The following is a 27,998-nucleotide window of genomic DNA, read 5'->3' on the forward strand; positions in this document are numbered from 1 at the left end:
CTCCATACTTTGAAATCACCTAAAAAAACAAGGGTATATTGCCCAGTAACGCCGATCCGATGTAGCAGTCAAAAGGCCAGACCTCACTGCTGTACCTCCACATGCAATGTCTAGTATTCCTTCTCGAAGATCCTTTGAATCGGCTTAGCAGCCTATACATCATGGAACTGATTAGCAACCACATCAAAGGTAGACCTGAGCAAGCGGGATAACATACATCAATGAATTTTTCGAGATCTTGGTCGAGGTTCGCAAGATCGTTCTTCCTTTTCTTATTCTCGGCGATTAAGCCCTGCTTTCGCTTCAGAAGCTCTTGCCGCGCTTGTTCCAGCTTCTCTCGCTCAGCATGCTCATGTTCGATGCGGGCGATCATGAGGTCATGTTCACTGGAGTCGCGATGTTCGGGGTGAAGCTCCAAGAATTCCTCGACCGGAATCAAAGGGAGAGATAGATACTTGTGACTGTTGCAGTGGATATGTCAGTTCTCCGCCAAGAGAAAATGAGAGCGTCATGGGTAGGAAATCAGAGTCACATACTCATAGGCCTCACATGCCGCAATTTCACCTGTCAGGTGCTTCTGTTCATAGTACAAGTTCTGAAGCTGAAGATGTAACCGGTCGATTTCTTGTCGAGCCTCTGCAGTCGATTGCTTGGTGTCACGCACGCGAAATATGGCGTCCCGATTCTGACCACGAAGTTGGGCCAATAGTGCGAATAGGACTTTCTGTTGCTTGGATGCCGCTAGGGATAATTCTCGGAGCTTGGCGCCATCGTTGGGTAGGGTATCGGGATTTAATATGGTGAGGAGTTGCTGACACTGGGCCAAAGTCTCAGCGCTAGTCTGAAGCACTGGTAAAAGCGACTCATCGGCGACAATATCACTGATTGCCATAATGTAAATGATCCAATAGATGTAGATGACCTGAAAGATCTAAATCCGATGATTACGGGTGGCAAAAGATCAAACGGAAACGAGACGGTTGAGGCGGGAATGGATTGGCTCCAGAAGTTGGGGATTTTGTGTGGTTGGGGCGCCCTTTTTTCCCTCAGCCCGAATTTCACCCGTTTCCCTCTCCTTTAATGTGCCCCTCATTCCTTGAATTTCCTTTCCAAAGAGTTGTTCTTCTTTTGATCAACTCCCACCATATGGCATTTCATTAAGGGGTGATATCTCAAACTACACCCCCATGGCTTGCGCTGCTACAATGGCGGTGGATACTTATCCCGAGGCATTCACGTCTGCTATTGCGTCCCCGGACGAGGATGCTGGGATTCTTCGTGATCGGCGCAGGCATTCATTCCATTCTTCTAGAAAACTCTCGTGCGACTATCAAGATGCAGATGCGGTTTTCATCAGGGTGTGTACATGCCTTATTGGTGGAAAACATCTCCGGGTAACGGGTGTGTCTAACTAAGATCTAGGTCGAACTCTTCCTGGCCGAACTGGAACGTCGGATGCAATGGATCGAGCAATATCGGAAATCCCATATGATGCAGGTCGATGCCAGTCTGAAACGAGGCTATGCTACGCTGGAGGCCGTGAGAGATCAATGTTCCCTCGCCTCGGGGAGTTGATGGGAAGTGGCAAAAAGCGCGCCAAAATACTGGTTGAAACCCTTGAGGATGGATACAATGAAGCTCTAATGACAAAGGAGACTCTGGAACAAAAGGCGCAAGCCGGTGTGCGGTTGATGGAGTCATTCTTGGTCGAACTCGAGAACAAAGTACATGCGGTTCGCGATCGCGGTATCTACGGAACTATCGATGACGGGTGGAAAGCGATGGATTCGGGCTTGGTCCATGCCCGGGAAATTGTCGACGAGGGTATGGAGCGTGCCCGCCGGACTCGCGATACACTCCGAGATACTGTCGAAGAGGCTATCCGACTAGCCCAGGAGAAGCGGTTAATCAACTACGATGAACTTCCTCATCCATGGCGTGTTAACCCACACATCATCAATGGCTACCGATTTACAACTTCCAAGGTGGAATGTCTCTCGTCCGTCTTCACGTATTCGAATGAGCTGTTCAACATCTGGTCTCATGTGATCGGCCTCGTCATCGTCCTAGCCATCGCCTTTTATTTCTACCCGCTTCACACCAATTTCCATCTGAGCTCCAAGTCCGACATCACAATCGCTGCCGTTTTCTTCTTTGCTGCATGCAAGTGTCTAGTCTGCAGCTGTATCTGGCATACTATGAACAGTATTGCTTCGCAGTCATTGATGGAACGGTTCGCTTGTGTGGACTACACTGGAATCTCCATGCTGGTTGCTGCCTCGATTGTGACGACTGAGTACACTGCTTTCTATTGCGAGCCTTTTTCCCGCTGGACATATATTCTGCTTACCATGTCATTTGGCATCGGTGGCATCATTCTACCGTGGCACCCAACCTTCAACCGCCACGATATGGCTTGGGCCCGTGTGGGCTTCTATGTGACCCTTGCGCTCACTGGTTTCTCGCCCATCGCTCAGCTCTCTTATACACGTGGTTTCTCATGGACCATGTATTTCTATGCACCGGTCGTGAAGAGCGTCTTGGTGTATTTTGTCGGTGCCTGTGTCTACGCCTCCAAGGTTCCTGAGCGCTGGAAGCCAGGTCTTTTTGATTACGTTGGTGGCAGCCACAACATCTGGCACGTCGCTGTCTTGGGCGGTATCTTTTTCCACTACCACGCCATGCAGGACTTGTTCGCAGGAGCCTTCCAGCGCGCCCAAGGCGAGTGTCCGAATATGACACTGTGAAAATACCTTCCAACATACATGCATAAATCTCTCTGCATTGTTGTTTGCTCTTTGCGTTTGCTCACGAACAAATCTCATGTGGTACATAGTTGCGCTTTTCAACATATAGCGATTAGACGATTAGGCCTGCAGCTTGCTGCAGCTCACGACTTGCTATGGTCCCTTGCAACGAAATTTTTTATCTCTTTCTACGGGACCTTTGTCTCCGTTGATGCCCATTTTGCCTGCATGGATGGAGTTCCTCCTGATTTTCTATTTCTTCGATTCTTAGAGCATTGGCTTGTACATAACTCCAGTGCCTCTCTGTTCCCCTTATTGGCGCAATTCTTATCTGTCTAGATACAGCGTAGGGTGTGGACAAAAAATTCGGTTATTCGGTATTTACTTCTGACACGTTTGCTGCACATCAGGAATCTATTTCTTGCAGACCAACCTTGTCAATATTTGGATAAAATGAAGACGTCGGTTTCCACAAATTCTATAATCTCCCTTTCATTGATTATCAAGTCCACCGGGCCTTATACCATCAGTTACGCATCAATCAATTACAAATCAATATGCTTGATTGTCCTTCCGATTACTATGAAAAAAAACTATCCATGGATATGGCATCCTTGTGGTAAATTGTTTACGTGAACAGAAGAGCTGAGTTTCTACGTCAGTATCTTGCGATGGTTCTCTACATGATAGGTATTGTTCCTTGAGTGTATGTGCAGATTAATGACATGATCTAATGTGTGTGTCGTACATTCGTAACGCCATCATCAAGGCATGGCCCTATATAAACCGCAATCCAAGTCATTGCCTCATCGCGCTGAAGGTGCTAGCTACTCTAGTTTTTTCCCCCTTGGAGCTGCCCAAACAGCATGATATGTCGGTGTCGATCTCGTGCTTTTGAGATGCACCCAAAAACACGATTTGAGTCGATGCATAGCGGAAATCGCGAGATCAAGGTTGAACGACGGGGAAAGACTATCACAGTCATGATTGTTATGAACAATCAATCGTCTGTTTATGGCTGAGACTTTGGTGAAGCTTTATGGCCATCCGAGATGACCATTGCAGAACTGGTGGTTCGAGACTTTATTGGGTGTTCTCGGTGGCAACCTCAACCTCAGTCTCAGGTCCACCGCGCTTCCGGAAGTTGCCCTGCATCCAGCAGCGGTACATTTTTTGTTTAGTCCCACGGTTGACAATCAACCGACGGTCGGCTCCCATTTTAAGGACCTCGAACGCTCCATTATCCTTTGCCAATTGTTTGGTCTCTGCAGACAGCTCTTCTGCGGGCTGGGCCTCATCTGTCTTTTTCTCGGACGCGTCTTCGGTAGGGTTCTCATCACCAATGGGAATCTGCAAGCCGTTTTCCGCGCTCCAGGTACTCCACATGTCAACGAGTTGGTCCTTTTCGAAGAAGTAAACGCGGGTGCCGTCACCTCGAATATAGAAATTCTCGGCCATGTATCGACCCTTCTTGAATCGCACTTGGGCGAGGTCGCCACGGCCGTAATCGCGGAACAACACACGGCCACCGGGCTTCAAGAGACGATAGATATTGCGAATTGCATGGTCCCACTGGTTAGGGGCCAGGGCAGAGAAGATGAAGATTAAAATCACAACGTCGACAGAGCCTTCTGTCAGGCCAGGCGGAAGAGAGTCGCCGTTCTCGTTAGGCACGGCAGATGCGTCCCAAACATCAGCGGACATGTATTTCTCGTTGTAGAGTTCGCTCTCGCGCATGACCTTCACAGCATACTTGGAAAAATCACATGCATGGACCTTCAGGTGCTCATTTTCATTGTTAGCCAGCAATGGGAAGGCGGTGTTTCCGGCTCCTGCGCCAACCTCCAAGACGACCTGGGGACCGGCGTCCTTCTGTGTCACTTCAGCGAGGATTGGGAATTCTTGGCGCAGCCACTTGCGGTCCTTGAAGAAGTTGGATGTGTTGTTCTTATAGAAAAGATCCCACCACTTGGCGGGGTCGTTGTTGAATCGATTGCGATCAAAGTCCGACACGCGTGTTTCGCGCTGTCTCGCATATTGGGTCTCGGCGAAGGCTTTAAATTCGTCATCTGGTTCGACATGGTCCCAAGCATTGAACTCAAAAACATCATCACCCTTCTCAAGGTATCGTGAGCCGAATTGGAAGGGATCGGTCCGTTTCATGTTGTTTGCAGGATCGTGGGAACGATGAGGGGCGACCTGAGGAGGCTCGACATTTTGTGTCACTTCCTCGATATTTGGCTCAACGGTCATGATGCTGAACGAAGTAGGTAGTTCTAGATGACTCGAGATTTGGAATTAGGTATGGAACGAAATTATTATCGCTCGAGTGAGTGATCGTCGAAGAGAAGGCGGGGAGAACAAAAAAAAATACAGGCGGCGACGCGATTGGTGGGGTGCTCCAGTCACATGACTATATTCTGCCCATATATTCTCTTACCCCTCGGTCCACTTAGCCTTCCAGCCAATCAAACATGGTGTTCTCTTAGACCGCCTAATTTATCTTTCCGATCTTATCGACTATCACTTATTGGTTTTTCTGTCCATGTGGGCACAAGATGCTCTACTGAGGGATCAATAGAAGGCCATTCTCATGAGAGATCATTATAACTCTCATTATGAATGTTATCCATGTACTCAGCTTGCTATGAGGGCTGTCGTATAAGGTAACACTGCAGAAATTCAGGTGGAACTCTAGTATGAGGCTCATCGAACTTTAATCAAGCAGACACCTAGGTACCTGAGGTAGGTATCCTTCTCAATCCGATATTTGGATTTCAACTATTAATAAACTAAAAGGAGACTTACTGGTTCTAGTGAGGTTTCTTCTTGGGCTAAATTGATTCGGAGCTTGTGTACACTGGTGTCTCGAGAATATTTGGAGTATACGTATCACCTCGTTTACCACAATGCTAGCCCGGCAAAACTCAGCCCTCTTCGAGCTTGTTTGATTTTACACCTTTGGCACTTGGAATGATCCAAAAGGTAAATTGTCACTGGCGCAGATTGTGATGCCGAAGATGCTCCGGGTGTGAAAGTATACTGTTCAAATGGTTGTTCTGTGGTAATCGATAACATTTTCTATCTTTTACGATTACATGACTCAGGCTCTTGGGAATCTCCACCATTTCTAGCATATGAGCTAGTACTTACATTCATTGACAACGATGAATGGATGTGTGCCTCAGGCATTCACAGTATCTTATCCGGGCCAATTAGACTTTTGGGAAATCTGGATGCCTGCGGGTGCCTTGCCCGGGTCAGCTCTCATCTGGCCTTTCTTTCACCCCTCATCTTCTTCTTTTCTTTATAACATATATTCCTGCTCCGTATAGATTCAGACTTGATTCCAATTCTCCCTGTTTATCGGTTGTGGGGTTTATCGACGCAAGTGGGGTTCAGCCCACTATAGCGTTTGAGGCTCAACACCCGAAGTGCTCATACGATAGTTCTTGTCCAGAGCTTTTTCTTGCACTGCTCACGGGCCAACTTCTCTTGCTATAGTCAGCCCACTATTGGCTTTTCTGCTGTCAATTAAAAAAGCAGACACCTCATTGAGCCATGTCTTTCCTCTCGGCACTTTGCGGGTGCTTCGCCCAAGACGAGAAGCCCTCTCAGTCCCATTCATCCCCAGAGATGATGAGCCAAAGACCCAACACCAACAATATCCAGACAGGAAGCTATACGCTTTCTACGCAAGGAGAATTCTTTCGCTCGGCATCTCCAACCGGGGGCCATGGGCACGGACCCCCGCCCTCTGACTCGGAGGATGGGGGCTATTCCAGCGTGGTCCCTCTCCCGCAGTACACAGCCCGTCCAATGAGCCTCCACGAGAAGACTCTAGAATCTCATATGCGCGATCCACCTATTTCCTCTGATTCTCAGAACTCCTACCCCCATGATGAAAAGAACGCCAATCATTACGACGAAGATGTAACCTCCGATAGTTCATCGGCCATTTCCTTTCCAAGCAGTTACGGCAACACCTCAACCGCAACGAGGGATACTCCACCGCCGCCGTACTCCCCCCGTCACTCAGTAGCGTTGTGTCGCTCGCGGTCCATGTCTATATCTTCCGCTATGGCGGTCATCATTAATCCGCCTCCCGCTGCCCGCATGAACGGCTCGCGGACTGGACCTACATACTCCGAGGAAGATGACCGGTCCATTCGTCGTCACCGTCGGGCTTCTTGGGAGAGCCGGTGATACAGCCTCGTTTAATCATTGCGGAAATATTTTCCTGCTGCCCTTTGCTTATGAGCTACCTGTTTAATTTTTTGCCATCACGATCTTTGATCTAGGCGATCTGGAATCGTCTATTGTGGATTTACGTTTCTTTTTGCCCCATTACTGCATTGCTATGCTTTTTTTTTCTTCTTTTTTTTTTGGTGCTCTCTCTTCTTTTATTGCACATTACGCGACGAGATCATTTACGGAAACTGATCGAATATTCATGACATGACTGGGACTTGGTATAGAAGGGGATCTCTTCTGGGGGTCTCTTCTGGGATAGCTTTGGATACTTAATATTGATTTGCACATACTCGACTATCATTGATGCAGGAGAACACTCTATCGAGATCATCGATTACCTGAGTGCTCGCTCGCATCCTGGCAGATATACATAATGTAACAATTATGATAAACGAATGCATTAATACATTTCCATGAATCAAATACTCCACAACTAGCTTCATCGCTACAAATTCTCGACAAAGCCACTTGGCTATATACGTAGGTTGGCAATCAGCTAACAAAAAAAGGGTATAAATGCAACAAATCCAAGATTGAAACCAACTCGACCCAAACCAACATCAATTCAAGTCAAGGACCCTCTCTTGCTCATGTCTGAGCAAATACCCACAACACGACGCTGGAAACTCCAACAACTTCAAAACCAGCGGATCACAACTATCCTCAAGAAACATACAGATAGCCGTACACTCCGAGCGAACCCTCATCTCAACCCACCATTCCTCCACATAACACATAAGCCCCAGCCACCAAGCTAGCAGAACCAGCGCACGCGGCTCCTTCCTAAGCAAACACTCATAGAACGGATTCTCCAGCCTTCCCATCCATGTATTATAGACTTGAAAGCTACCAGTCGTCCTCTCAAACGGCAACAATCCCATGAGCATCCGCAAAGGCCACAAACACGGGTTCGACTCAATAGTCGTCTCATCGCTGATCCTACACAAATCCGCCAAATCTGGATCAAGACCCACACGACCAGGGCGCTTATCTTCAAAATTCAGAGATGGAGCCCGCGATTCCATGAATACCGTCCACCATATACTCTGCCGGAGCCAGGGCAGCGTGCGCTCGAGTAGGTAGCGCAGGCCGGCTTGGAGGCGGAGCCAGGTTAGGGCTGTTGGGTCTGTGGTGAAGACGAAGGAGGTGCGCGGGTTGAAGTTTTTTTGGAGGAAGGAGTGCATGCTGATCATCATGCAGGCGGAATAGAGCTGGTCCATGTTCTGGTGGGTTATAGCTTTGGAGACTTCGGTGGAGTATTGGTTGATTGTTTGTTGCCAGTGGTAGGCTTCTGCTAGGCGGTAGTCCCTGCTGTCGGGGAGGAGAGTACAGAGGTGGCTTGTCGCGGCTGCTATGATGGCGTGCATGAGAAAGGGGGTCTGGTGTTAGTAGGGAGTTAGTTTGAGGTTGTATTAGGTAGGTCGTAGGAGTGTGTCTTGTTGGGATATAATGAAGGCGGTTATAGAGAGGGGGTCTAGATAAAGTATAAATGGGCTTACTTCAAAGGCAAGTTCAACGACTTTACCCATTACTATTCGAAGAGGCGTTTGGCTTTCGGTTGCAAAGGCTGGGCCTTTGTGGAAATGATGCAGTGCTTCGATAGTGCGGGCTGATGCTGTGGCATCTGTGAGTAATCTCGGCAGCTTGGTACCGGTAGCAGGAGGTGGATGTAGTAATTCTTTCAGCTTGTCCGCGACCACCATTAAAGACATTGAAGAAGCTTGGGAATCAATCGATAATAGCTCAGGGCTGATTTTAGTAAATTTGGAAACGATGTTCTTGGCCTTGTGAGGTCGGGCTGGCTGGCTCGAGTAGTCACACTCGATACCATATTTTTTGCATCGAAGACAATGGGGTTTAACTTCATCGCACTACAGCAATCATTATCAGCCGATGAATGATAATGGGGGTGTCCGAAGTACCTTGATTCTTCGTTGCTTACAGTTCACACAGCCGGCGCGGGATTTCCGATGGGATCGGCGGGAATGATACACCTGGTCCGACTGTTCGGGCCCACACGCTAGGGAGTCCTTTGATTTGTAGTTCGGGATCCGAAAGACCATATTCTGTCCCGGCACGTGCCTAGACAAGTATGGCCGGGATTGGGCTTTAGGCTGCATATCGTCCATTGTTCTTTAGGGTATGAATTTGACACCCGAGGTGATCTCCCGATGATCTGTTGAACCAGATTTGCGCTGGAGATTGTGGGAAGAAAGCTCGGGTTCCTCAAGGTGTCAAGATATTGGAATGCGATATAGTTCTGCGGCTGAGATTCAGGCTGGGCACAAAGCAACGGTTGGAGGCTCAGGTATGTGAACTGCGCTTTGTTTCAACCAGTCCGATCACTTCATGCGTCGTGACGAACTGCCATGTGGTAGCCGAGAGAGGCGAGAGGGAAGATCGACTCGAACGCCCGATCACTTTCCCCGATTAGGTAATTCTCGTATTTGTCGCTTGGCAGAATGGCCCGAAGCAATAATTTGATCACGGAAGTGAATAAGAGACATCTACTTTCAGAAATATATAAAATGGATACCCATACCAAATTTTGGAAATTGATTTCGAGAAACGCCATGCAATTCATCATTCATCGAAGAGCTCCATGCGTATAACTCATACTTCATATATTGATACTCTCTTTTTTTTTTTTTTTTTGCATAGAGAACGAAGAGTTATGTTTCGTTGAATACTAATAGTGGGTTTAGCCCATCTTTGCATTCGAGAAATCCATCTCTGTAAAATCACGGTTAGCAACATATAAGAACCACAGAATGCACTTGTCCCTAGGAATTGGCAAAATTGCCTAGCGAGGGATAGCAGAGGACAATCACAATATTGAACTTACCGGGATGCTCAGCCTGGAACTTCTTCAGCAATTCCATCTTCTTTTGCTCGTCGCTACTGGGACCACCCATCTCCTTCTGTCGCTGATCATACATCATCTTCTCGACCATGGCGCGAGTCTGGCCGTCCAGATCGCTTAGGCTAGAGTTCTCGGGCGTAATCTTGGTGACATCGATCTTAGGAGCGGTGGTCACCACATGAGGCCACCATTCGACCTTGTTGACCTTATCGAGGTGGATGTTGATTTCCTTGCCGGGCGGGGTCGGGGTAGTCTCGAGTGTCCAAGAGGATTCGTCGACAAGGATGGGGTGGGGGAGGTCGCCCTGGATAGGAAAATGGGGTGGTTAGCTGGGCTGTTGGAGTTGATGTGTTGATTTAGAGTGGACGATGTAATCTCCGTGAGTGGGGACAACATACCTCGATGAGGGGTTCCTGTCCCTTGATCGCGACGCGGATTTTGTTCTTGGTCAACAGCACATCCAAGTCGCGACCCTTGATGTTACTAGGAATTGGTGCTGTCACATCCAGATCACGGATAGTTTGTGTCCACTTGTAGGGAAGCTGAGCCTGTTCGGCATCCTCGCGGGCTTTACGCTCCTTGTTCTCGCGTTCGCGTTCGGCTAGGTCGGCGGGGGACGGATCCCGGTCAAGATCGGCGGACATGATGGCAGGTCAGAAAGAGAAATGGAGTAAGGGGGTTGGGCAGACGGTGTAAGGGTGGAGGTATACGGTTGATAATTGAGGGAGCCAAAAGCAAAACCCAAAACGGAAAGATGTGGAGACGGGGCTTTTTCTACCGTTGGCGCTTTTGCCGCCAGCCCTAATCGCCTCTACACCGATCTCTTTACTTCGTACAATGGGCTTGTATGAATCTTTGATGTCCATCTCATTGCATAATCTGAAACACGGTGACAGTGCAAAGTTCAACTTTGTCAACATCTGGTGTCTCGGTCATTTGAGCTGGGGTGATCTCAATGGCATTGTACTCCGGGTGTCCATCTGACTGATAAATTGCAGTACTGTATTCCCTAATGAATGCTGGATAAGTCAGACTAGTTGCCTTCACGTCACTCTATATATAGATATTCATACCGGAAAATCGCAAAGCAGGAGGTACCGCCACAATAAACCATAGAGGCAATGTAAAGAAGAAGAATTGCGGCCCAAGAGGAAATATTGCATTGACCAACCGGTCATTCAGGTGAACATGGTGGCGCAGCCAGCCCAGGTGAGAAGCAACAAACGCAAGCAGTGCTCCCAGAAGCACACCGCTCAGTATCACGGTGGTATTGTGAGCCACGACGTCAAGTGGCCTAGTGGTGTTAGGGTATGTCTCCTACCGTTTTGGGACAACCTACAAGGATGGTCGAGCGACCTGATCATTAGCGGCATCCATGACATGCAGCTCAAAAGGAGATTGGACAGTGCAGATATCAAGGAAACCTTGCAACCCCATGTACCACCCCACTTGAGGCTCTCTCTTTGCTTTTTGTTTACATCCCATAGAGTGTCTCTAAGATGTAAGGAAAATAGTATTCTCATGCATGCCTTGGAACAAATTGCCAAAGCTTCGAGGTATAATGTACTCCCAAAAAAAAAAAAAAAAACACCATCGGATCCCATCCCCAATGCTCTCATCATCCATGGAGGGGAGAAAAAAAAAGAAAAGAAAAAAAAAGCAAGCATCAGAAGCTCGGTTTTCAATAAACCCCACGACTTGCATAGACGGTCACAATAATCAAGTGGCGTTAATCAACGCTGCTCCGTTTGATTGTTACTATTTGACCTCCTCGCTAGCTCATTTTCTATGATAGCTGTCAGTCCTCTCCTCTGCATATGTCACATTACCACTCACCTCGAATCTTGTCGATCTGCTTTGCGGTGTCTTGAAGCATCTGGTCCCATTTCCTCTGGTACTCTTCAACAGTCATGGGCTGATCCTCGGTCTTCTCTTGAGGTTCCTCCTTGGGTGTCTTGACTTTATCCATGATGAATATGAAGTAGGAAGTTGTAAATGGTATAGGTTTCAGGGGAAGATGGTTGAAAGTCTGGAGTTGGTTAAAGTCAAATAGACGTGCGACAGCAAAGGCTTTATATAAACAACGCAACTAAGAAAATTAAATTAAATTTCTAGAAACCCTGTTCATATTACTCTTTCAGAAAAATCCAAAATAAAAACTCCCCAATAATATAACAACCCCTGTCAAATGATGTTTGCTTCGGAAATAGACCGGTCACGCGTCTAAAGGTCAAGAACGCATTCACCGACATCTTGTCTGGAGCCTAAATGAACGGGAGATCGGACCACTTAGCCTTGCGCCCATGAAAAATATGAAAAAAAAGGAGCAAATATCGATCGCATCTTATTGGTGAGGCCGATTGTGACGGGTTCAAGCTGAAATTAGCGCCTTTTTTTTATTATTTATACCCCTTGAGAAACTAGCTACATATGTCTACTGGATTATGATGTCAGATAGAAACGGGACCTAGCGTACGGTACTTAAACCCTACATACACATACATACAGTCTGTACTCTGCTCCGTACTCGCCACTAACATTCCAAATATGTCTTGTCTCTACTAATAGGATTACTTCCAGAATACCGAAGTTGTCCCGTACCCAATCGGGTCTAGGATGCTACATCCGCGCCAGCCGATCGGATATCTTAGGATGCTTTTAAGGGGTGGAATGGATACATAGTACGTATCATATGGAAGAATAAGAATAAGAGTAAAATATAAAGATAAAAAAAATAAATATGCTCTTGCATAATGTATGTCGTCCCGCATTTTTCTGCCCAAGTATAAATTTGGAAGGGGAAAAATTATCCTCAGATATCTATGAAGAATATCTGAGAAGCTGACTCAAAAGACCGCTACATACCTATGTTGTAACTAGGTAACTAGGGAGATTGTTGGAATGATTACCTAAGAGCCCTTTCGATATCATCAGGCCACCTATACGACCGTCTACTCTTGTATAAAACATACAATACATTGTATATGTACAGAGTACGGAGCACGGAGCACGGAGTAATGATATAAAATATCATGAAAAGGGGCCCCGGGGAAGCGGGTAGAACTGGATTGTTCCACGGTTCCCAAGTGATCGTCCGATCCACCCTAATACTTTGATCTATATTCTGGGATCAACGGAAGATCTATCTCCGTATTACTCCATAATTGGTATTATCTCTATGTTGTACGGACCTACGTAGCAATATAAACAAATTTCTGGGTGAAAAAAAAAAAATACATCTAGGCGCCCAACTCTAGTTGGAGGCCCTGCAGAGCCCAATCACTACCCACGTTAGTTCAAATCTTATTGGTTCCAGCAGGGTATTCACCGCCGATAAGAGCCCCGGGACGTGCAGAGCCGTAGACGTTGCATTTCAAGAATCCACGTGGTTTGCATACGCTAGCGCTGTGTCATGGCCGTTGTCGTTGACCGCATCCCTCTACCCATCTACGACCCGACACGTTCTGGGGGCGCTATGGTACTTTTGGTGCTTTGGTCGATGTCACGTCAGATGATGAAATCGTAATTGGGCTGTTCTTCAGGCGCTAGGTTCGGGTATCCGATCGTGGGGTTTTCTTATTTGATCGGGGGGGGGTCTTTGCTTCTTCCCCCAGCTGACGGATGACGATGCTTTAATGTGCTTAGATTAGACTAGCCCGTTATCTTTACGGAGTAAGTATTGTTCCAACGCATGTGGTGCATTATTACTGGCTCCCATGGGTTGTCCGGGGGTGTGGCGCCATTGTTTATACAACCTTGGACTCGCCAAGGGTCCAAGGGTTGAACTAGTCCAAGGAACGTACCATCATTGGTGTAAGACTACAAGGATAATGAGCCAAGTAGAAGAGCAGATGGTAGGATAATACCTGATTCTTTGAATATGCCCCTCATTACATGGTCCATAGAAGTGCACATTCATTCACAGTCACCTACCAGGCCATCCAGTCCCCTAATCCAAAGAATGAAAGTAAACAGAACGAACACATCGTCAGCCCTGGCGCTGGTGCCTGGATCCATTGACCATTTATGTCAACGCGGTAAGCCCTTCCCGAGGAACGGCCGGGTAAATGGTGTGACCCATGTCACTAACTGTAGCCTCAGTCCGGTTTGAAAGAGGGGTCGAGTGGCAGAAGCAAAAAAAAAAAAAAAAAAAAGGTGTGACAATGCGCCGATCCATTTCATTCGGTACAACACCGAGTTAGAACACCGTGATATTGATCCCGCTGCGGTAGATTGCGGTAAGATTTCATACGAGTAGATCCCCCTATGACGCCAGGATATGAGATCGCTGAAGAAACTGAAAGAAAAAAAAAAGAAACAAAAAAGCAAAGTGGAAAAAAGACCTTGGTAGCCACGAAAGGGCAAAAGTCCGAATTAGAGACGGTGAGCAGTGCCTTGGACTAACGAGACTCTTGGAGGAACCACTCAAGGTCATCGGGTTCAAAGTGCGAGGCGGATATTTCCGCTGCTGCAATGTCCCCTTCGGAAAGATCGGCAATCCCATTATCAAAGGGGACCAGCGTCCCCGAGGGTAGACTATTGCGCCTCTCAACAAGGTCAAAGAACTCGCCTGCAAATTCAGCCTGCTCGTTAGCCACTTTAAGCTCCAAGATGGCTTCGAGCAGCTGCATTTCCTTTTTCCATTTGCGGTCACGCTGCGCTCTTTCCTCATGGCGGCGGCGGCACAAGCTGTCACGAGGGCGGTCGGTCATGCAATTAGGGCACAAGTAGTTTTCCTCGCAATACGAGCATTTGCAGGGTGGGTGGGTATAGATGCAGTCCGCGCACACATACACCTTGCAGCCTTTGCATTCTCGCAGATAGCTGGGGCATCTGGGATGTGCATCCCTGATACCGCCTCTGATATCCCTGGTCCCGGTGATAGGATCAGTCGGGGGGCAGAAGAAAGATTGGCAACCTTGCCATCTTGGAGGTTCAAATGTCGGCGAATCAAAGAAGGTGGAAGATGATGATGACGGAGGGGAAGAATGGTCAGATGCAGGGGCCGAAAATGAGCGAGATGGTTGGTTGGAAAAGAAGGAAATCGGAGCCGACTGATCACCGGGGTGTGATTCGGGCGTATTTTCCTCATCCATGCTATCTTGACGTGAATCGTCAATGAAGCTTTTATTTGTCGAGTCAAGAAGCTGTTGACCTCTGAATAGTAGGTCGTCGTATTCGGGAAGGCTTGAAAGGAGAGACCCCGAAAGATTTGCAGCGAATCGATTTTGAATAGTTTGCTTTTCCGTCTCGAGGTCCCGGTAGCCGCAGATCCTTAATCGAAGCCCGCGGAGATCATGCTCAATGCAGAGAGGCTTGGAACAACTCTTGCAATGCACCTTCCACTGTGGTGAATCGTAACATCCTTGGCATAGGTTACGCGGGCACGGTGAGACTTCCCGATTAGGCGGTCCCAGCAGCCACTTCATCATCGCCAGGTGGCCCGTCTCAAGCGAATAGTCCGGCTTGCTCGGATCCCCATATGCATACTTGGGGAATGTCTTGCTCCATTCACTGACGGTGTACTCTAGGTCCTCCCAGCCTTGGCCACGGGGCAAAGGGACAGCCCGTACCTGATCCACCTCACCATTGCGTGGCCCAATGCTAATCCCGCCTCCCCCAGAGAGGTCAGGTTTGGTGCAGCACCAATGGAAATTAAGGATAGGCGGTGGGTCCATCCCTGTACCATGGGCTTGGTTGGAATTTGCAACAATATCCACGGGGTCATGCATTGAGCCTGGAGAGTGTGTAGCCCCAGGTGCCCACCAGAAGGAATCCGATGCATTCTGGGTTTTTTCAGAAGACGGTGTGCTTCTGTGAAGATATGGCCGTTCGTGGGCACAGCTCGCACAGAGTGTTTTACGGCATCCGACACAGTGCATTAAGACGCTACAATGCTCACATCGCTCCGAGATATCCTCGAGGCAGTTGTCACAACGGATGTTGTCAACGAATTGGGTATGACTTCGGCGCAGATGGGCAGGCGTCATTTTGCCTTCACCCCAGTCGAGACCTTCACCCGTTCCTAATGCCTCGCCATATAGTCCAGTATCGCGATTCTCCCACAGCTTTCCATCGTATACGTGTGGCTGGGGCGTCTCAGACTCAGTTGGGCCGATCCAATTTTTAGATCTCCAGAGTCGATCAAAAACTACCCAAACTTCGGGCGACCCTGCTCCATGCGGGAATCTCGATTTGACATAACCGGCTCTGCGAGCGCATCTGCCAGCAGGTGTGGTGCACCAAGCGGTGTCAGTCCAGATGTCTAGCTTGTGACAGATATTGACAAGTTCATGAGTCGATTCCGCGTCAGCGTCTTTCCGCATCAGTGAAGATGAGAGATAAGGACGTCTTCTGTGGTGACGACATCGGTAGGCGTAGATACTCTTGAGAGCAAGTCGTTTCATTCCGGGAGAACTACCGGTGTGACTCTCCATGTCAATCTCAAATTGCAGCGCGAACATGGTCAAGAAAGGAACGATGTGATATTTCAAAGACACATTCTTGCAACCTCGAACAGAGAGATGTACCAGTGTTTCCCGACGTGAATGCAGTACAGTCGAGGTCAAGTTCTCTCCCGAAATGGCCGTGTTATCCAATTCTAGGCTTTTCAAACACCTACTGAATGGAATCACCACATTCATCAGGAACATATCTAGGGCATAAGGTCGCGATTGACGCGCGGGGGCTGTCTCGGCGATGCTTGGGTCATTGATTTGAGGATTGGGTAAGGTGCTTGAAGGAAATTGTAGGCGAAAGGAGAGCGACTTCCATGCGGTCGGATATGATCGAAGGAACGTACGGAGGTAATGTGAAGTGTGATACAGCTTTATAATAGTATCGGTCGGAATCTGGAGTAACAGAGACTCGAATATGGGTGCATTTGTTGTTATCACTCGCTCAAAAGTGGACAGGGTTCGTTCTTCTGGGATAACAAAGTGTTGCAAGGCATTTTCCAGCACCGTCGGGTACGACGCTGGGTCCTCACCAGCAACATCCCCCCTAGCCATGCTTTCAAGACCGTGATTCTTCATAGCTCCTCGAACGAAAGATATTGTCTCTTAGGTCGAAAATCGAGGTAGCGCGAGGTCGCGAGCTCGGCGGGTAGAGACGCGGCACATGATAAGACAACTTGACGATATAATCGAGGGGGTAAGCACACCCTGAGGTAAGCCACCATGCAAGGCCATGAAAGGTAAAAGATCGATAATTGAGAAGACGAAGTCGCAAGGGCTGAAGGATTGGGGGTGGTTGAAGGGAAAGGGAGAAAAGAGAGGGGTATAGCAAAGGGTATAAGAATGAGGGGAAAGACGAAGTTCCCAAAGAGAAGGGCAAGGCAAAGAAAGAAGCACTTTTATTGCCCACCCTATATTCCTAAAGAAAAGGGATGGGAGAAGAAAAAAAAAAGAGAAGAGCAGAAGCTGAGCGAGACAAGGTGATATCCGGATGCGCCCGTTGGGAGCCGTCATGTGATGGCCATCAAACCCCCAGATTTCCATGATCTGCCCAGGTAGTTCATGGATTTGGCTCTTCAAAATAAATTGCATTGATCGCTGAGTCTAGTGCTGGTTTCTATGCTATGCTAGGCCATGTGGACTAATGTTTGTCGGTTGCATCGCCTACAGTATAGCCCCTCGCAATACCCCTGCGTCCTTCCTTGACCAGGGTACTATCCTCCGAGTCTTCCTCATCATATCGAATATTAAAGTCACTACCCAGACCCGTCCATGTCCGTTGTGATCGCAAGTATTCTGCTCCTGGTGAAACGGCACCGCCAATCATAGCTAAGTCACCCTTAGCTCGTCGTGCCAGCGCCCTAGCAGCGGATGGCCCAGTGGTGGATGATCCATCAACCTGCGAAGCGCGAGGCGCGGGTTCACGCATTGGACGGGAATTTGAGACGTATCGACCGGTGCGCAGGTCAAATTCGGGCGGTGCCGACTCGGGTTCTGACATGTCATCCTCGTCGGACATGGTTGCGCCATTGGGTGTCCCCTGCTCATCTCCATTTCCGTTGGCCTCCTGGGCTGGTGCATCGAGGACGGCCTGGAAGTCGCTCTGCCATGCTCCTGTCCACACCCGGTCTGAATCGTCTTTCAAGGCCAGCTCTAATTCAAAGGGCGTGATGACTGGCTTCCAGAAATCTGTGCTATCCACCAGGGAGCTCTCCCAGCAGCCAATAACCACCCAACCGCCAATTTCACTGAAATTGGCAACCTTGGCAGCGTTCAGTTTACCAACCACGAACATGTAGCTCTTCTTGCCTGCTTTGGCAATTCGTTCCTTGACATGTTCCACAATATGCAAGTAGTTCTTGACACTTAGAGTGTTGATGAGAATGCCCCAGATAGGCACGGTCGTCAGAGATGCAAGAGTGCCATAGCGGCGCCGCAAAACCGCAGCAGTCGACGCAGGCAATGGTTTGATATTCTCATTCGAAAGGTCATTGGTGGGATAAATATGGATCGCGGCAACGCGAGATGCAAGGGTCATCATGAGAGCTGTTGGCGGATCCGAAATATGAAACAGTTGCCAGTCGCCCAGCGTCTCAGGAGTCTCTTGGACCGACTCAGGGACTGTACGGTTGGGAATAGGTGAGGAAGGCTTATGAACAACCTCCGTTGCATAGAGCTTGGTATAACCCTCTTCCACTAGGCGATTGTATACCGTAGGAACGTGATCTGCATAGGTAACGTCGGCTGCGATGACAACCTTGGTCGTTGGGTCAGGATAAGTTGCCTTGAATGCTCGAACCACTGGCTCAAGGGGCAGATTTTTGTGCGTAAAAACATAGATGACGGGTAGTCGAGCTGTTGGAGACAGACAAGACCTCCCGTAATGCACAACCACATCTGCGTCCACATGTTCCGCGGCCACTTCATCAACGCAGCAGGTCCCGTAAGATGTATCGGCCAGAATTGTAAATCGAGGTGAGTGTTTTTCCGTTTTATCCTCCACTTGAAGCTCGGTTATCGAGTGAGCAAGGTCAGAATCGGTCTGGCTCGAGGACTGCGTGCCATTGGTGCCGACTTCCTCGCGTTCCAGACCCCGGCTGAGCAATTGAAATACTCGCGGTGCATCAGGCAGCATATCATCTGGAAATTGGAGAGCAATGCGTTTGTATCGTGCTTGCCGGATCTCCTTCAATGTGCGCTCGATATCGTAGGTAATGGAGAGTTCATCATTTGACACTGGAGCTGCTGGGTCTCGCAGGGCTACTGGGTTGGTTTCTTCGAGTATACGATCGTCGGCAGTCGACAGCACAGGGGCCGACTTCATTTCAGACCCCATTTTGTAAGATAGAGTGAAAAAGCGTGGTGTTGAGAGTGAAGAATGAGATTACTAGGAATTTTTGGAGAAAAAAAAAGATCCCCCCACTTCACCCCGCCATAACGGGAAAATACAACGGAGCCTATTGGCAGAGCAGACCAATTTTTTGTGGCAAAAGGATAAACTCACGGTATTCTGAGAGGTCTCAAGGGCTAATTGGCTATTTATGCGCTTTATAGTGTCAAACATAAAAATCAAAGAATATCTACAAGTTTGCCTGTGCGAGCTCTCCCGCCCAAACCCTGCGAAGCAATTCGCGGATCGGCGCGTGTTCAACCGGGCGAGGATTCCAGTAAGCATTGGATAGTGCAATATCAGCCGCTTTGTCGATGTCTTCTTCCTTCATTCCGAAATCTTTCACACCGCGCTTGACCTTGAGCTTAGTCAAGAGAACGTTCAAACCGTGGATCGCATCACCATTGCTATCCGGCAGGGCATCGGCCAACTGCTTCATAACCTCAGGGATATTGGGTGCATTATATGAGATGGCATGGGGAAGGACAGCCGTATGTGTCTCGGCGTGGGGAAGATTGAAGCTACCACCAAGTGTGTGGCACAGCTTGTGGTGGATAGACATTCCCACGCTGCCCAAACATGTTCCACAGAGCCAGGCACCATATAAGGCCTTGGATCGTGCGGATTGGGAAGATGGGCTCTCAACGATTTCAGGAAGAGCTGATGCAAGTGCCCGTATACCCTCGAGCGCCATCATGTTGATGATTGGGTTAGTGTTGCGCGCGTAGAGAGCCTCGACTATTCAGTAACGCATTAGTGGTGCGCAGGGCGTTGATGCAGATTACTCAGATATATTTACCGGCATGCGCAATGGCGTTGACACCGCTAGTGGCGCTCATGGCCGCCGGCAGGGTCATTGTGAGGTCCACATCGTAGATGACTGTGCCGGGCAAGATTTTGGGATCGGAGCGAGTCTTCTTCAATCCATCGGCGGTCTCACCGAGGATCGGGGTCATTTCACTACCAGCATATGTAGTCGGAACACAGATATGTGGCAGTCCAGTGCGAATGCTGATCGCCTTCCCAAGACCGATGGTGCTTCCGCCTCCAATAGAAATGACCGAGTCGGCTCCCTGGGCCTTTGCATACCCAAGAGCCTTATCTGTGACATCCGTGGGAGTATGCATAGTCGCCTCGGTAAAGATCCCAGCAACCTGGCCTTTGAGTACCTCTTTGACTTTCTCAGCATGGCTAACCTGTCGGGGTGTCGAGAGCACTATGGGAGCCTTCAACTGCAGGCGAGAGATCTCATCGGGGAGTTTTTGTAGCGTGCCACTGCCGAAGACGACACGACCAGGGTTGGGATTGTACTCGAAGGTATCCATTTTGTGCTTAATACTATTTGAGGGTGAGACTTGGCATCTTATACATAGTCCGTTCCCCACACCCCGCCGCATTCGATGGCCGTCATTTCCTTCCGTGGGGCCGTGGGGTTTGATCGGCAGTTGTACTATGATCGTTGTCCGAATCATTGCAAGTTCGGTTGGCTGTGTATGTAATGGCCGATTTGGCGTGTTGACATATGTTTCGTGTTCGATATCAAATGCTCCCGGCTCCCCTTGTGCGGCCGTAGATGTTCCGGTTATAGTGAAAGATTGACAGAAAAAGCCATCTGTGGACTGTGTAGATGGACGGATATGAATTTCCCCAAACTGCCGGGTGGGGCTTTTTCTATATCAGCTGTCCGATCAGGCTTGAATTTTAGTCCAGGCTCAGGCTCAGATAACTTTGACTTGCGCAGAGTTTGTCCATTGTATGAATCCTGATTTAGTTATACCTGGTGCTTGAGGCATATACAGCCCTGGAGGTGTCAAAACAGTATTAAATTGGATCAGATTGTTTATAGATTATTCAAATGATCCTATCTCCACGTGCTTATTGTACATGCTTGCAACAAGTTGTTATATGTACAAATCTTCAAGTCCCCTGCTTAATCCATCTATTCGATCGGTGCGTAAAAGCTGAACTTGCCAGTCGGGTCGTACTTCTTCTTCAAGGCGAGGAGGCGCTGTTGGTTATCGCCATACAACTGGTGCGTCGACTCGTCTCCATGGGCATAGTTGACATATGCGCGAATGTCCGTGCGGTTAGTGGCTTCGTGAAGGATATTGCGAAGCTGTTTACCCAAAGCAGCGGCCTTGTTCTCAAGTGCTTGATCGACAGGCACGTAGTTGATGAGCGGCGCGGCAAGGATATTCTCGCTGCGGAAGGCAAACGCGCTCGCGCTGCTGGGGACAGCGTGGACGCCCTCAAAAGAGTAACCCTCGAACATGAAGATTGAGAAATTGAAGGGAGAGTTTCCACGGACGGCAGGTTCGTAAATGTCCCATGCCATCTTCTGAGCCGCAACATCGTATTTTTCAAGATAGATGGGGAAGCGGGGGTTGGCCATTCCCATGTTCTGGCATGGCGGGGAGTCAAGAGCAATGCCGGTCCATGCAGCAAGGTCCTTGTAGGTGCCTGCCTGGGGAACAATGGCGAGTGCTCCGATATCGTGGAAAGGCTTGGTGTAAATTGAGTCGACGGCCTTAACTCCCTCCTGGATGAGATAGAGTACGATGACAGGGTTATTAGCGTCAAGGTCAGGGACGTTCATCCAGTACGACCAATTGATGACTTCGGCCGGCTGGGCACCATCCTTCAGCAAATAGTCGTTGATAGCTTGGTAGACAGCCTCGACCTTATCACCACTGAAAGTGATCGTCTCGATGGCCCAGTCGCTGTGCTCAATTGCATAGATCTTGCTGGTGAGAGAAGTCACAATGCCGAAGTTGTGGCCAGCACCCTTCATCGCCCAGAAGAGGTCGGAGTTATGGTCAATCGTCTTCAAGGTACCGTCGGCAAGAACGACATTCATCGAGACGAATTGGTCAGAGACGAGTCCGTGGTGGCCCTGGAGCCATCCATGTCCACCGCCAAGGGCTGGTCCCAGAACACTGACACATTCACAGGTTCCAGTGACTGTCTGCTTTCCTGCGGCCCAAAGCGTGTCGGTGACCTTCTTAGACATGGTTCCTCCACCCAGCGTGACGGTCTTTCCATCCTGAGCAATTTTGACACTGTTCAGCTGACTCAAAGAGATTCCAACACCATGGTCCATCTTACCCAACGAAACAAGGGCTCCATGGACACCATTGAACGTGAGGAAAGGCAGGTCCTTCTTGTTGGCGAATTTCACCTAAACCATCGTTACAATTAGCATCTGTTTTTGCCCGATTGACATTATAGGGATCCAAAAGTAAAGAAAGAAAAAAAAAGAGAAAGAGAGAAGGAGAAAAAGACAACAACAAAAAAAAAAAAAAAATTAACTACCCACCGTTTGTACAACATCATTTTCTGTGCCGGGCACGACGACGACGTTCACCTTAGGCTCTGCTAGAGTAGACCACCGGGTTGTGAGGTCCTTGAACCCGCTCGATCCGGGGAAGTACAGCTTGGCAGAGCTCGAAAGCTGCTTTCCAAGTGCCTGCAAATCAGCATCGCCTCGCGGGCAAAGACCTCCCTCGATATAATCGCAGTCGCTATAGAAACTCAGAGAGGCGGCAGAAAGTGCCCAAGCCGCCACGGCCGTGAACACCTCTGTCTTGAAATACATTGCTCAAAATAGAATGTACTGAATTGTCAAAGACAATGGAAAAAGTAAAAACCAAATACCCCTTGCGTTTGATCGTCAGAGGATATCCGAAAAAAAAAGTGGATAGGCCTTGGAGAAATAATCCCTGTCAGTTCTGCGGTGCACTAACTATTTATTGTATATTATTTCACGGCAATTGTAAAACTACCCTAGAGTGAGCTCGGTTAGATTGGCTCCCCTTAATAACGCAATACACTCCGTAGTCCGTGAAAATTCCTCAATGGCATTGTTAAAAAGACAAAGATAAGACATCGAAGTCCATAAGACTCCACTTTTATACGGTTCCCACCTATGTGTTGGTTGTGAATCTGCCTTCCGGACGGAACCCAAGTATGTACCTACTTAGGTATACACCCGTTTGAAACCTATTCCCTTCAATCTTGATATTTATCCCAGTCGAAGAACTGCCGTACGCTAACGCAGGGGCTACCTACGCCGTACATATGCATGCTACAACCGGAATCGCAGCTTTAATAAGCGCACAATCCTCGGGACAATTAAGTTCCACTCTGGCGCTCGGCCGGCACATGCATTGCCTCGTGGTTGGACATGGCATCCGGTTTGGCCCCAAACTTGTGGGGGTAGTGCATCCAACGCGCTTCACACAAGATCCACCCGCATCTCGCTAGTGGACATTGTCCAAGTATATGTCTTAGATTCTAGGGATTTAATTTAGAAGGAATGCCACTTAATTTATGAAATCCTAGTTCTAGATTAAAAAAGAAATTCTTCAGGGGGCAAGCGAGACCCCTGTCGTATACCCGAATTCGCTTAGTAGCTACGGTAAACCTTCTGCACCTCCAGGGAGGGCTTGTGAAGGTCTGAAGGATCGACGTATATCCATCCCAATTCAGGTCAAACTTTATCACAATGCTGGATTCGGTGGCTTCCCACAACCATGGTACCAATTGAGATTCCTTCCGAACGGAGCGAACCAGACCCTTTTGGTGTGATTCAACCTTGGAAATTGTATCGAGTATGGAGCATAGACGCTTGGACTTTCTCCAATCGTACCTCGTTTTCTGTACTCCGTACGGAGTAAGGTGTCCAAATTAGGGGCGAAACTGCGATTTAGCAATCGAGGGATTTGCGCTAGTACAGCGAAGATATTCACGTCCTCTTACCTTTTCCATGCGTTGTAAATCTTCCGCTAAACCCCGACCCCCGCTATTATTCACAGATCTCAGACCTCATGGCATTTGGCTTGGAGGGACGAGATGCCGCGTCAGATGCCTACAAGGCAACTGTCGAGTTATGGACGCTATATTCAATTGGTGTTGCCGTGACCATTCTTAGAACATATGCGCGGTCCAAAACCGGAGGATTGAGGAATTTACGACTCGACGATTACCTTGTATGGGTTGCAATTGTAAGGGACTCTAATTGATTCTATACCATTTTACTACTTACTAATCTCTAATCCATACAGATCCTCTACACCGCACAGGCGTCGCTTGCACATAGTGTAGGCAATGTGTCTCATGGCCTCGCCAACAATGGCATGACAGCCGCCCAGCGAGAGGCACTATTGCCAGACGATCCCATGTACCGCGCCAGGTACTTGTCCCCCAATTGTCGACCGAAGAGCAAATTTGAACTCGATCACTAACCATTTGGTTAGAGTAATTGGCTCCAAGATTCAAATCGCAGGCTGGACTACGTATGTGGCACTGATTAATGCACTCAAATTGTCCATGCTGGCATTCTACGTTCGACTGATGGTAATAACCCTCGATTCCTGGCAATGGTTTGCAACGAGTAACTGACACCCAATAGGATGGCCTCGGCCGGCGTTATCGAATCCCCATCTATGTCGGAGTTGCCTTTGTTCTGGGCAGCTTTCTCGCAAGTGTCATCACAATCTTTGGCGCATGTCGACCATTCCACAAAAACTGGCAGATCAACCCGGACCCCGGCAGTCAGACTCCCTTATTGGCATAATTGGCAGATAGTGGATGCTAACTATATCTCTAGACGTGTGCCAACCAGCCATTGCCAAGCCGGTCATCGCAGTAACTTTCGCCGCAAATCTCCTTACCGATCCATACCTCATATTCATCCCGATTCCCATGCTTTGGAAATCGAGTCTGAAGCCTTTGAAAAAGATCGCCGCAACTATCGTACTCAGCGCGGGTGTCTTTATTCTTGTTTGTGCCACTATCAAAAGTGTTTTCCTTCTAGTGGTGAGTTTTACATACATTCGTATCGCACCCTCTTGAACGTATTTGTCTAATTTCATTTGTTTTTCATAGGAGCCCGAAAATGGTGCAAAACTCGCTGATGAATGGGGCACTCGCGAAACATTCGTCGCAGTCGTCACGACCAATCTCCCCATGATCTTCCACCTATTCAGAATCTGGCTCAGCCAAATTCTCGGCAGCCAGTTTCAGTTGTCTCAAAAGACACATAAAACGCCCTCGAATGGTTTCCGCAGCATTGGTGGCGGAGGTGACTACGCCAGTCGAAAGAGTCGCGGGGATGCGAGTACAGATCCTATGACCATCGGCATGTCATTCACTGAGAGTGAGGAACGGATGATGGAAGATGTCAAAATGCAGAACATAACGACCTATCCGGGCGCTCTGTCTGGCAAAACCTCTACCGGTGCTATCATGGTCTCCAATGAGATTGATATCACCCATGAGACTCGACCTGATCAACCCAGTGCATCTCCTGTGAAAAATGCTCCCCCGGCTTGGTAAAGTTAGGGTTTTTCAATTAGTTAAATTTAATGTATATTGCAAGCCTCCTAGCATCAGAGTACTTCTCGATTGTGCGTGTAACGATGTTTTAGATTCCCAGGTGGGCCAAAACAGACGCATTGAGCAGCTAACAGTCATGTCGACTGCTCAATGCCTGAAGCACCATAATCACGTGGCATTGACAGAGTCATTTAAGGTACAACACATAGATCAGACTAGTAGATCTCTACTCCACTCCCTCTTATACTCCGTCTCCTCTCTTCTCTTCTCTTCTCTTCTATAGGTATAGCCCGTGCGCTTTCTATAGAGCCTGGTTGCACAGTTCTATTTTGTTCTTCTATTCTTCTACGTGTCTTCCCCATACAAGGAAAAAAAAAAACATGTAATGCATCCTCAGACTGGACCTCCGCAAAGCCCACAAATGGGCCTAGGCCCCGGGCCCAAAGCCCAGCCAGCAGTGGCCGATGGGCCAAGCTTCAAGGCCCAGCTTAGCCCAGAGCCCATCAATGGGGCCCCTAAGGGCCCCATCAGTGCCCATTATCACGCATGAATACGGTCTTGGCATACGTGGATAAAATAGCGGATTAATAATTCTCTTTCACGTCCAGTATGTTTCAGCCTACGGAGTACGGAATATATATATGCTAGGGATCTCCGGGGCCTGAGGCTTTAGTATATGCCGTGATCATGGCAATCTTACCTACCTCAGATCTCTTCATTACCACCGTCTCGAGGGGTCAGCAGCTGTTTCTTTTTCTGAATCATCGTATTATCTATAATTTGGGAGCTGGGGAGTAATTAGAATACCCAAAATCACTGGCAGGCTCTACATCACTTATACAGCTGCGAATAATTGGCATATTTGCATCGTTCAGTGCCTGTTGGGTCTTATTGGGTCCCAGCCCATTTTCGGGTTGGGCTGGGTTGTAGGCTTTATGGCCTTTGCGGAGGTCTACCGGTGATGAACAGGGAAGATTACATAGGTACGAAGTATATTATTTCTCGCCACCTACGAATAGATACTCTCCCTTCAATTGGCTCTTGGAAACCCTAACACCGACGCTATATGTATACACTTTTTCTTGTTTGGGGCTGAACAATTGATCTGCAAATGTGGGTATCAGATATGGGGTATTAAGACACTAGTCCAGGTCATGGAAGGCCATGACATGCTGTCCACCACTGAGGTCCTTGCCCTTGGACTTTTTACGCTTCTTTCGGTCCTTCGGATCTTCGCGACGTTCCGCATCGCTGTCATCCGAATCTTTATCGTTATCACTATCATCCATCATGTCTTCGTCGCCAGATCCACCGGCATTGTCCTCAGCCTCGTGCCACACCTTAACTGTTTGACCACCAGCAGAGACCATACGGCCCTCCACGTCAAAGCCCAAGCCCACAACACCATCGACCTCATCGTGCACAACCTCAGAGATGACTTGGTTGGGTCCGATGCGCACGAATTTCACTTTTCCGTTTGAAAGACCTGCGGCCACCACCTTGCCCAAGTAGTCGGGCGCAACTGTCATTGTCTCGATGGAATCTCCGCCATCGGTGCGGTCAACATAGATCCGCTCATCCTGGTCATCCCATGCGCCCTTCTCCCAGAGAGTCATGATACCGCTGGCTCCACCAACAATGAGCTTTTCGCCCCGGCTGGTTCCGCTCGAAGGTAGACCGCGCATAAAGGCGGAACTAACCAATTCCTCTTCCTGGTTCTCGCTACGCACCAGAACGCCCCTCCGGAGATCTGTCACGGCCAGGGTCGTTCCACCAGTTGTAACCCACTGCTTACTGAAGCCTGACGTACTAGTTTCGGAAGCCGGCAGAGGAGTAAGAGAAGAGATGTAGTCGTCGTGGGGGTGGTGCGACTGCTCAGGTCGCGCAGACACCTTGGAGTAGGGAATGCGGAGATCGTAGATGTGCAGAGCACTTGAGTCAGTGCCGAGGAGTAGAGTCTGAGGAGAGAGGGCGTGAAGCATAGTTGGCGCATCAACAGAGCTATATGAAATCGGGAAAAACACAGGTCAGTTAAATGCAAAGGTCTGGATTGCAACGTTTATATTCGGGGAAGCTTTACCCGTTCTTCTCAAGAGGAATCACAATCTTGTTTTGCACCTGACCAGTCTCACTGCTTGCAGCCTTCACTATACCGTCTGTACCAGCCGAGTAAAGCGTTTTGCCATCAATGCCAAACCCTAGGGTGCGGCAACTACCCTTGTGTCGCCGAGTTCTCCACATTGTGTCAATGTGACCCTTTCCGGTCCGGGCAGACGAATTCGAGGCGGCATCATCATCATCCTCCGCTTCTAAGGAAGGCAGTCGGAAGGTCTGGACGTGACCCGAGGCCAGACCGACAGAGACTACGGGCTCCTCGGGGTGGATAGCTTGAGCGAACACGTCCGAGGAAAGCGGAAGCGTGCAGACCGTGTCGAACATGATTGCGGATTGTG

At 48.7% G+C, this 27,998-nt stretch overlaps 14 protein-coding genes across 14 annotated transcripts; 3 read left to right on the forward strand and 11 right to left on the reverse strand.

Moving 5' to 3' along the window:
* Positions 1–110: 110 nt before the first annotated feature.
* On the reverse strand, positions 111–892 carry N7500_004970 (uncharacterized protein; the record flags this gene model as incomplete). Its single annotated transcript, XM_056676115.1, has 3 exons — positions 111–152; positions 218–461; positions 537–892. 3 exons carry the CDS (start codon positions 890–892, stop codon positions 111–113), a joined length of 642 nt encoding a protein of 213 aa, XP_056531115.1.
* Positions 893–1,205: 313 nt separating this feature from the next.
* N7500_004971 (hemolysin III family protein) lies at positions 1,206–2,747 on the forward strand (the record flags this gene model as incomplete). The annotated part of the gene is made up of 3 exons (XM_056676116.1): positions 1,206–1,358; positions 1,423–1,539; positions 1,593–2,747. 3 exons carry the CDS (start codon positions 1,206–1,208, stop codon positions 2,745–2,747), a joined length of 1,425 nt encoding a protein of 474 aa, XP_056531116.1.
* Positions 2,748–3,830: 1,083 nt separating this feature from the next.
* Positions 3,831–5,000, reverse strand: N7500_004972 (tRNA(Thr) (cytosine(32)-N(3))-methyltransferase; the record flags this gene model as incomplete). Its single annotated transcript, XM_056676117.1, has 1 exon — positions 3,831–5,000. The coding sequence occupies one exon, from the start codon at positions 4,998–5,000 to the stop codon at positions 3,831–3,833; it is 1,170 nt and encodes a 389-aa protein (XP_056531117.1).
* Positions 5,001–6,308: 1,308 nt separating this feature from the next.
* On the forward strand, positions 6,309–6,953 carry N7500_004973 (uncharacterized protein; the record flags this gene model as incomplete). Its single annotated transcript, XM_056676118.1, has 1 exon — positions 6,309–6,953. The coding sequence occupies one exon, from the start codon at positions 6,309–6,311 to the stop codon at positions 6,951–6,953; it is 645 nt and encodes a 214-aa protein (XP_056531118.1).
* Positions 6,954–7,589: 636 nt separating this feature from the next.
* On the reverse strand, positions 7,590–9,130 carry N7500_004974 (Zn(II)2Cys6 transcription factor domain-containing protein; the record flags this gene model as incomplete). Its single annotated transcript, XM_056676119.1, has 4 exons — positions 7,590–7,636; positions 7,678–8,380; positions 8,501–8,872; positions 8,924–9,130. The coding sequence occupies 4 exons, from the start codon at positions 9,128–9,130 to the stop codon at positions 7,590–7,592; spliced, it is 1,329 nt and encodes a 442-aa protein (XP_056531119.1).
* A 572-nt stretch (positions 9,131–9,702) lies between these two features.
* On the reverse strand, positions 9,703–10,508 carry N7500_004975 (NudC domain-containing protein; the record flags this gene model as incomplete). The annotated part of the gene is made up of 3 exons (XM_056676120.1): positions 9,703–9,734; positions 9,847–10,168; positions 10,263–10,508. The coding sequence occupies 3 exons, from the start codon at positions 10,506–10,508 to the stop codon at positions 9,703–9,705; spliced, it is 600 nt and encodes a 199-aa protein (XP_056531120.1).
* A 223-nt stretch (positions 10,509–10,731) lies between these two features.
* Positions 10,732–11,241, reverse strand: N7500_004976 (uncharacterized protein; the record flags this gene model as incomplete). Its single annotated transcript, XM_056676121.1, has 3 exons — positions 10,732–10,917; positions 10,963–11,158; positions 11,204–11,241. The coding sequence occupies 3 exons, from the start codon at positions 11,239–11,241 to the stop codon at positions 10,732–10,734; spliced, it is 420 nt and encodes a 139-aa protein (XP_056531121.1).
* A 356-nt stretch (positions 11,242–11,597) lies between these two features.
* N7500_004977 (uncharacterized protein) lies at positions 11,598–11,833 on the reverse strand (the record flags this gene model as incomplete). Its single annotated transcript, XM_056676122.1, has 2 exons — positions 11,598–11,650; positions 11,701–11,833. 2 exons carry the CDS (start codon positions 11,831–11,833, stop codon positions 11,598–11,600), a joined length of 186 nt encoding a protein of 61 aa, XP_056531122.1.
* Positions 11,834–14,264: 2,431 nt separating this feature from the next.
* Positions 14,265–16,898, reverse strand: N7500_004978 (uncharacterized protein; the record flags this gene model as incomplete). The annotated part of the gene is made up of 1 exon (XM_056676123.1): positions 14,265–16,898. One exon carries the CDS (start codon positions 16,896–16,898, stop codon positions 14,265–14,267), a length of 2,634 nt encoding a protein of 877 aa, XP_056531123.1.
* A 562-nt stretch (positions 16,899–17,460) lies between these two features.
* On the reverse strand, positions 17,461–19,155 carry N7500_004979 (2-(3-amino-3-carboxypropyl)histidine synthase subunit 1/2; the record flags this gene model as incomplete). The annotated part of the gene is made up of 1 exon (XM_056676124.1): positions 17,461–19,155. One exon carries the CDS (start codon positions 19,153–19,155, stop codon positions 17,461–17,463), a length of 1,695 nt encoding a protein of 564 aa, XP_056531124.1.
* Positions 19,156–19,399: 244 nt separating this feature from the next.
* N7500_004980 (maleylacetate reductase) lies at positions 19,400–20,534 on the reverse strand (the record flags this gene model as incomplete). Its single annotated transcript, XM_056676125.1, has 2 exons — positions 19,400–19,947; positions 20,009–20,534. The coding sequence occupies 2 exons, from the start codon at positions 20,532–20,534 to the stop codon at positions 19,400–19,402; spliced, it is 1,074 nt and encodes a 357-aa protein (XP_056531125.1).
* A 614-nt stretch (positions 20,535–21,148) lies between these two features.
* On the reverse strand, positions 21,149–22,804 carry N7500_004981 (putative FAD-dependent oxygenase; the record flags this gene model as incomplete). Its single annotated transcript, XM_056676126.1, has 2 exons — positions 21,149–22,387; positions 22,526–22,804. The coding sequence occupies 2 exons, from the start codon at positions 22,802–22,804 to the stop codon at positions 21,149–21,151; spliced, it is 1,518 nt and encodes a 505-aa protein (XP_056531126.1).
* Positions 22,805–24,023: 1,219 nt separating this feature from the next.
* N7500_004982 (uncharacterized protein) lies at positions 24,024–25,545 on the forward strand (the record flags this gene model as incomplete). Its single annotated transcript, XM_056676127.1, has 6 exons — positions 24,024–24,212; positions 24,273–24,400; positions 24,465–24,564; positions 24,620–24,761; positions 24,818–25,026; positions 25,096–25,545. Coding segments are annotated over 6 exons (1,218 nt in total), but the record flags the coding sequence as incomplete, so codon positions are not given.
* A 1,142-nt stretch (positions 25,546–26,687) lies between these two features.
* On the reverse strand, positions 26,688–27,984 carry N7500_004983 (WD40 repeat domain-containing protein; the record flags this gene model as incomplete). Its single annotated transcript, XM_056676128.1, has 2 exons — positions 26,688–27,546; positions 27,626–27,984. 2 exons carry the CDS (start codon positions 27,982–27,984, stop codon positions 26,688–26,690), a joined length of 1,218 nt encoding a protein of 405 aa, XP_056531128.1.
* Positions 27,985–27,998: the final 14 nt, after the last annotated feature.

Source organism: Penicillium coprophilum (assembly GCF_028826855.1).
Source record: "Penicillium coprophilum strain IBT 35676 chromosome Unknown utg000004l_segment0_segment0, whole genome shotgun sequence".
In the NCBI taxonomy this organism is placed as follows: Eukaryota; Fungi; Ascomycota; class Eurotiomycetes; order Eurotiales; family Aspergillaceae; genus Penicillium; species Penicillium coprophilum.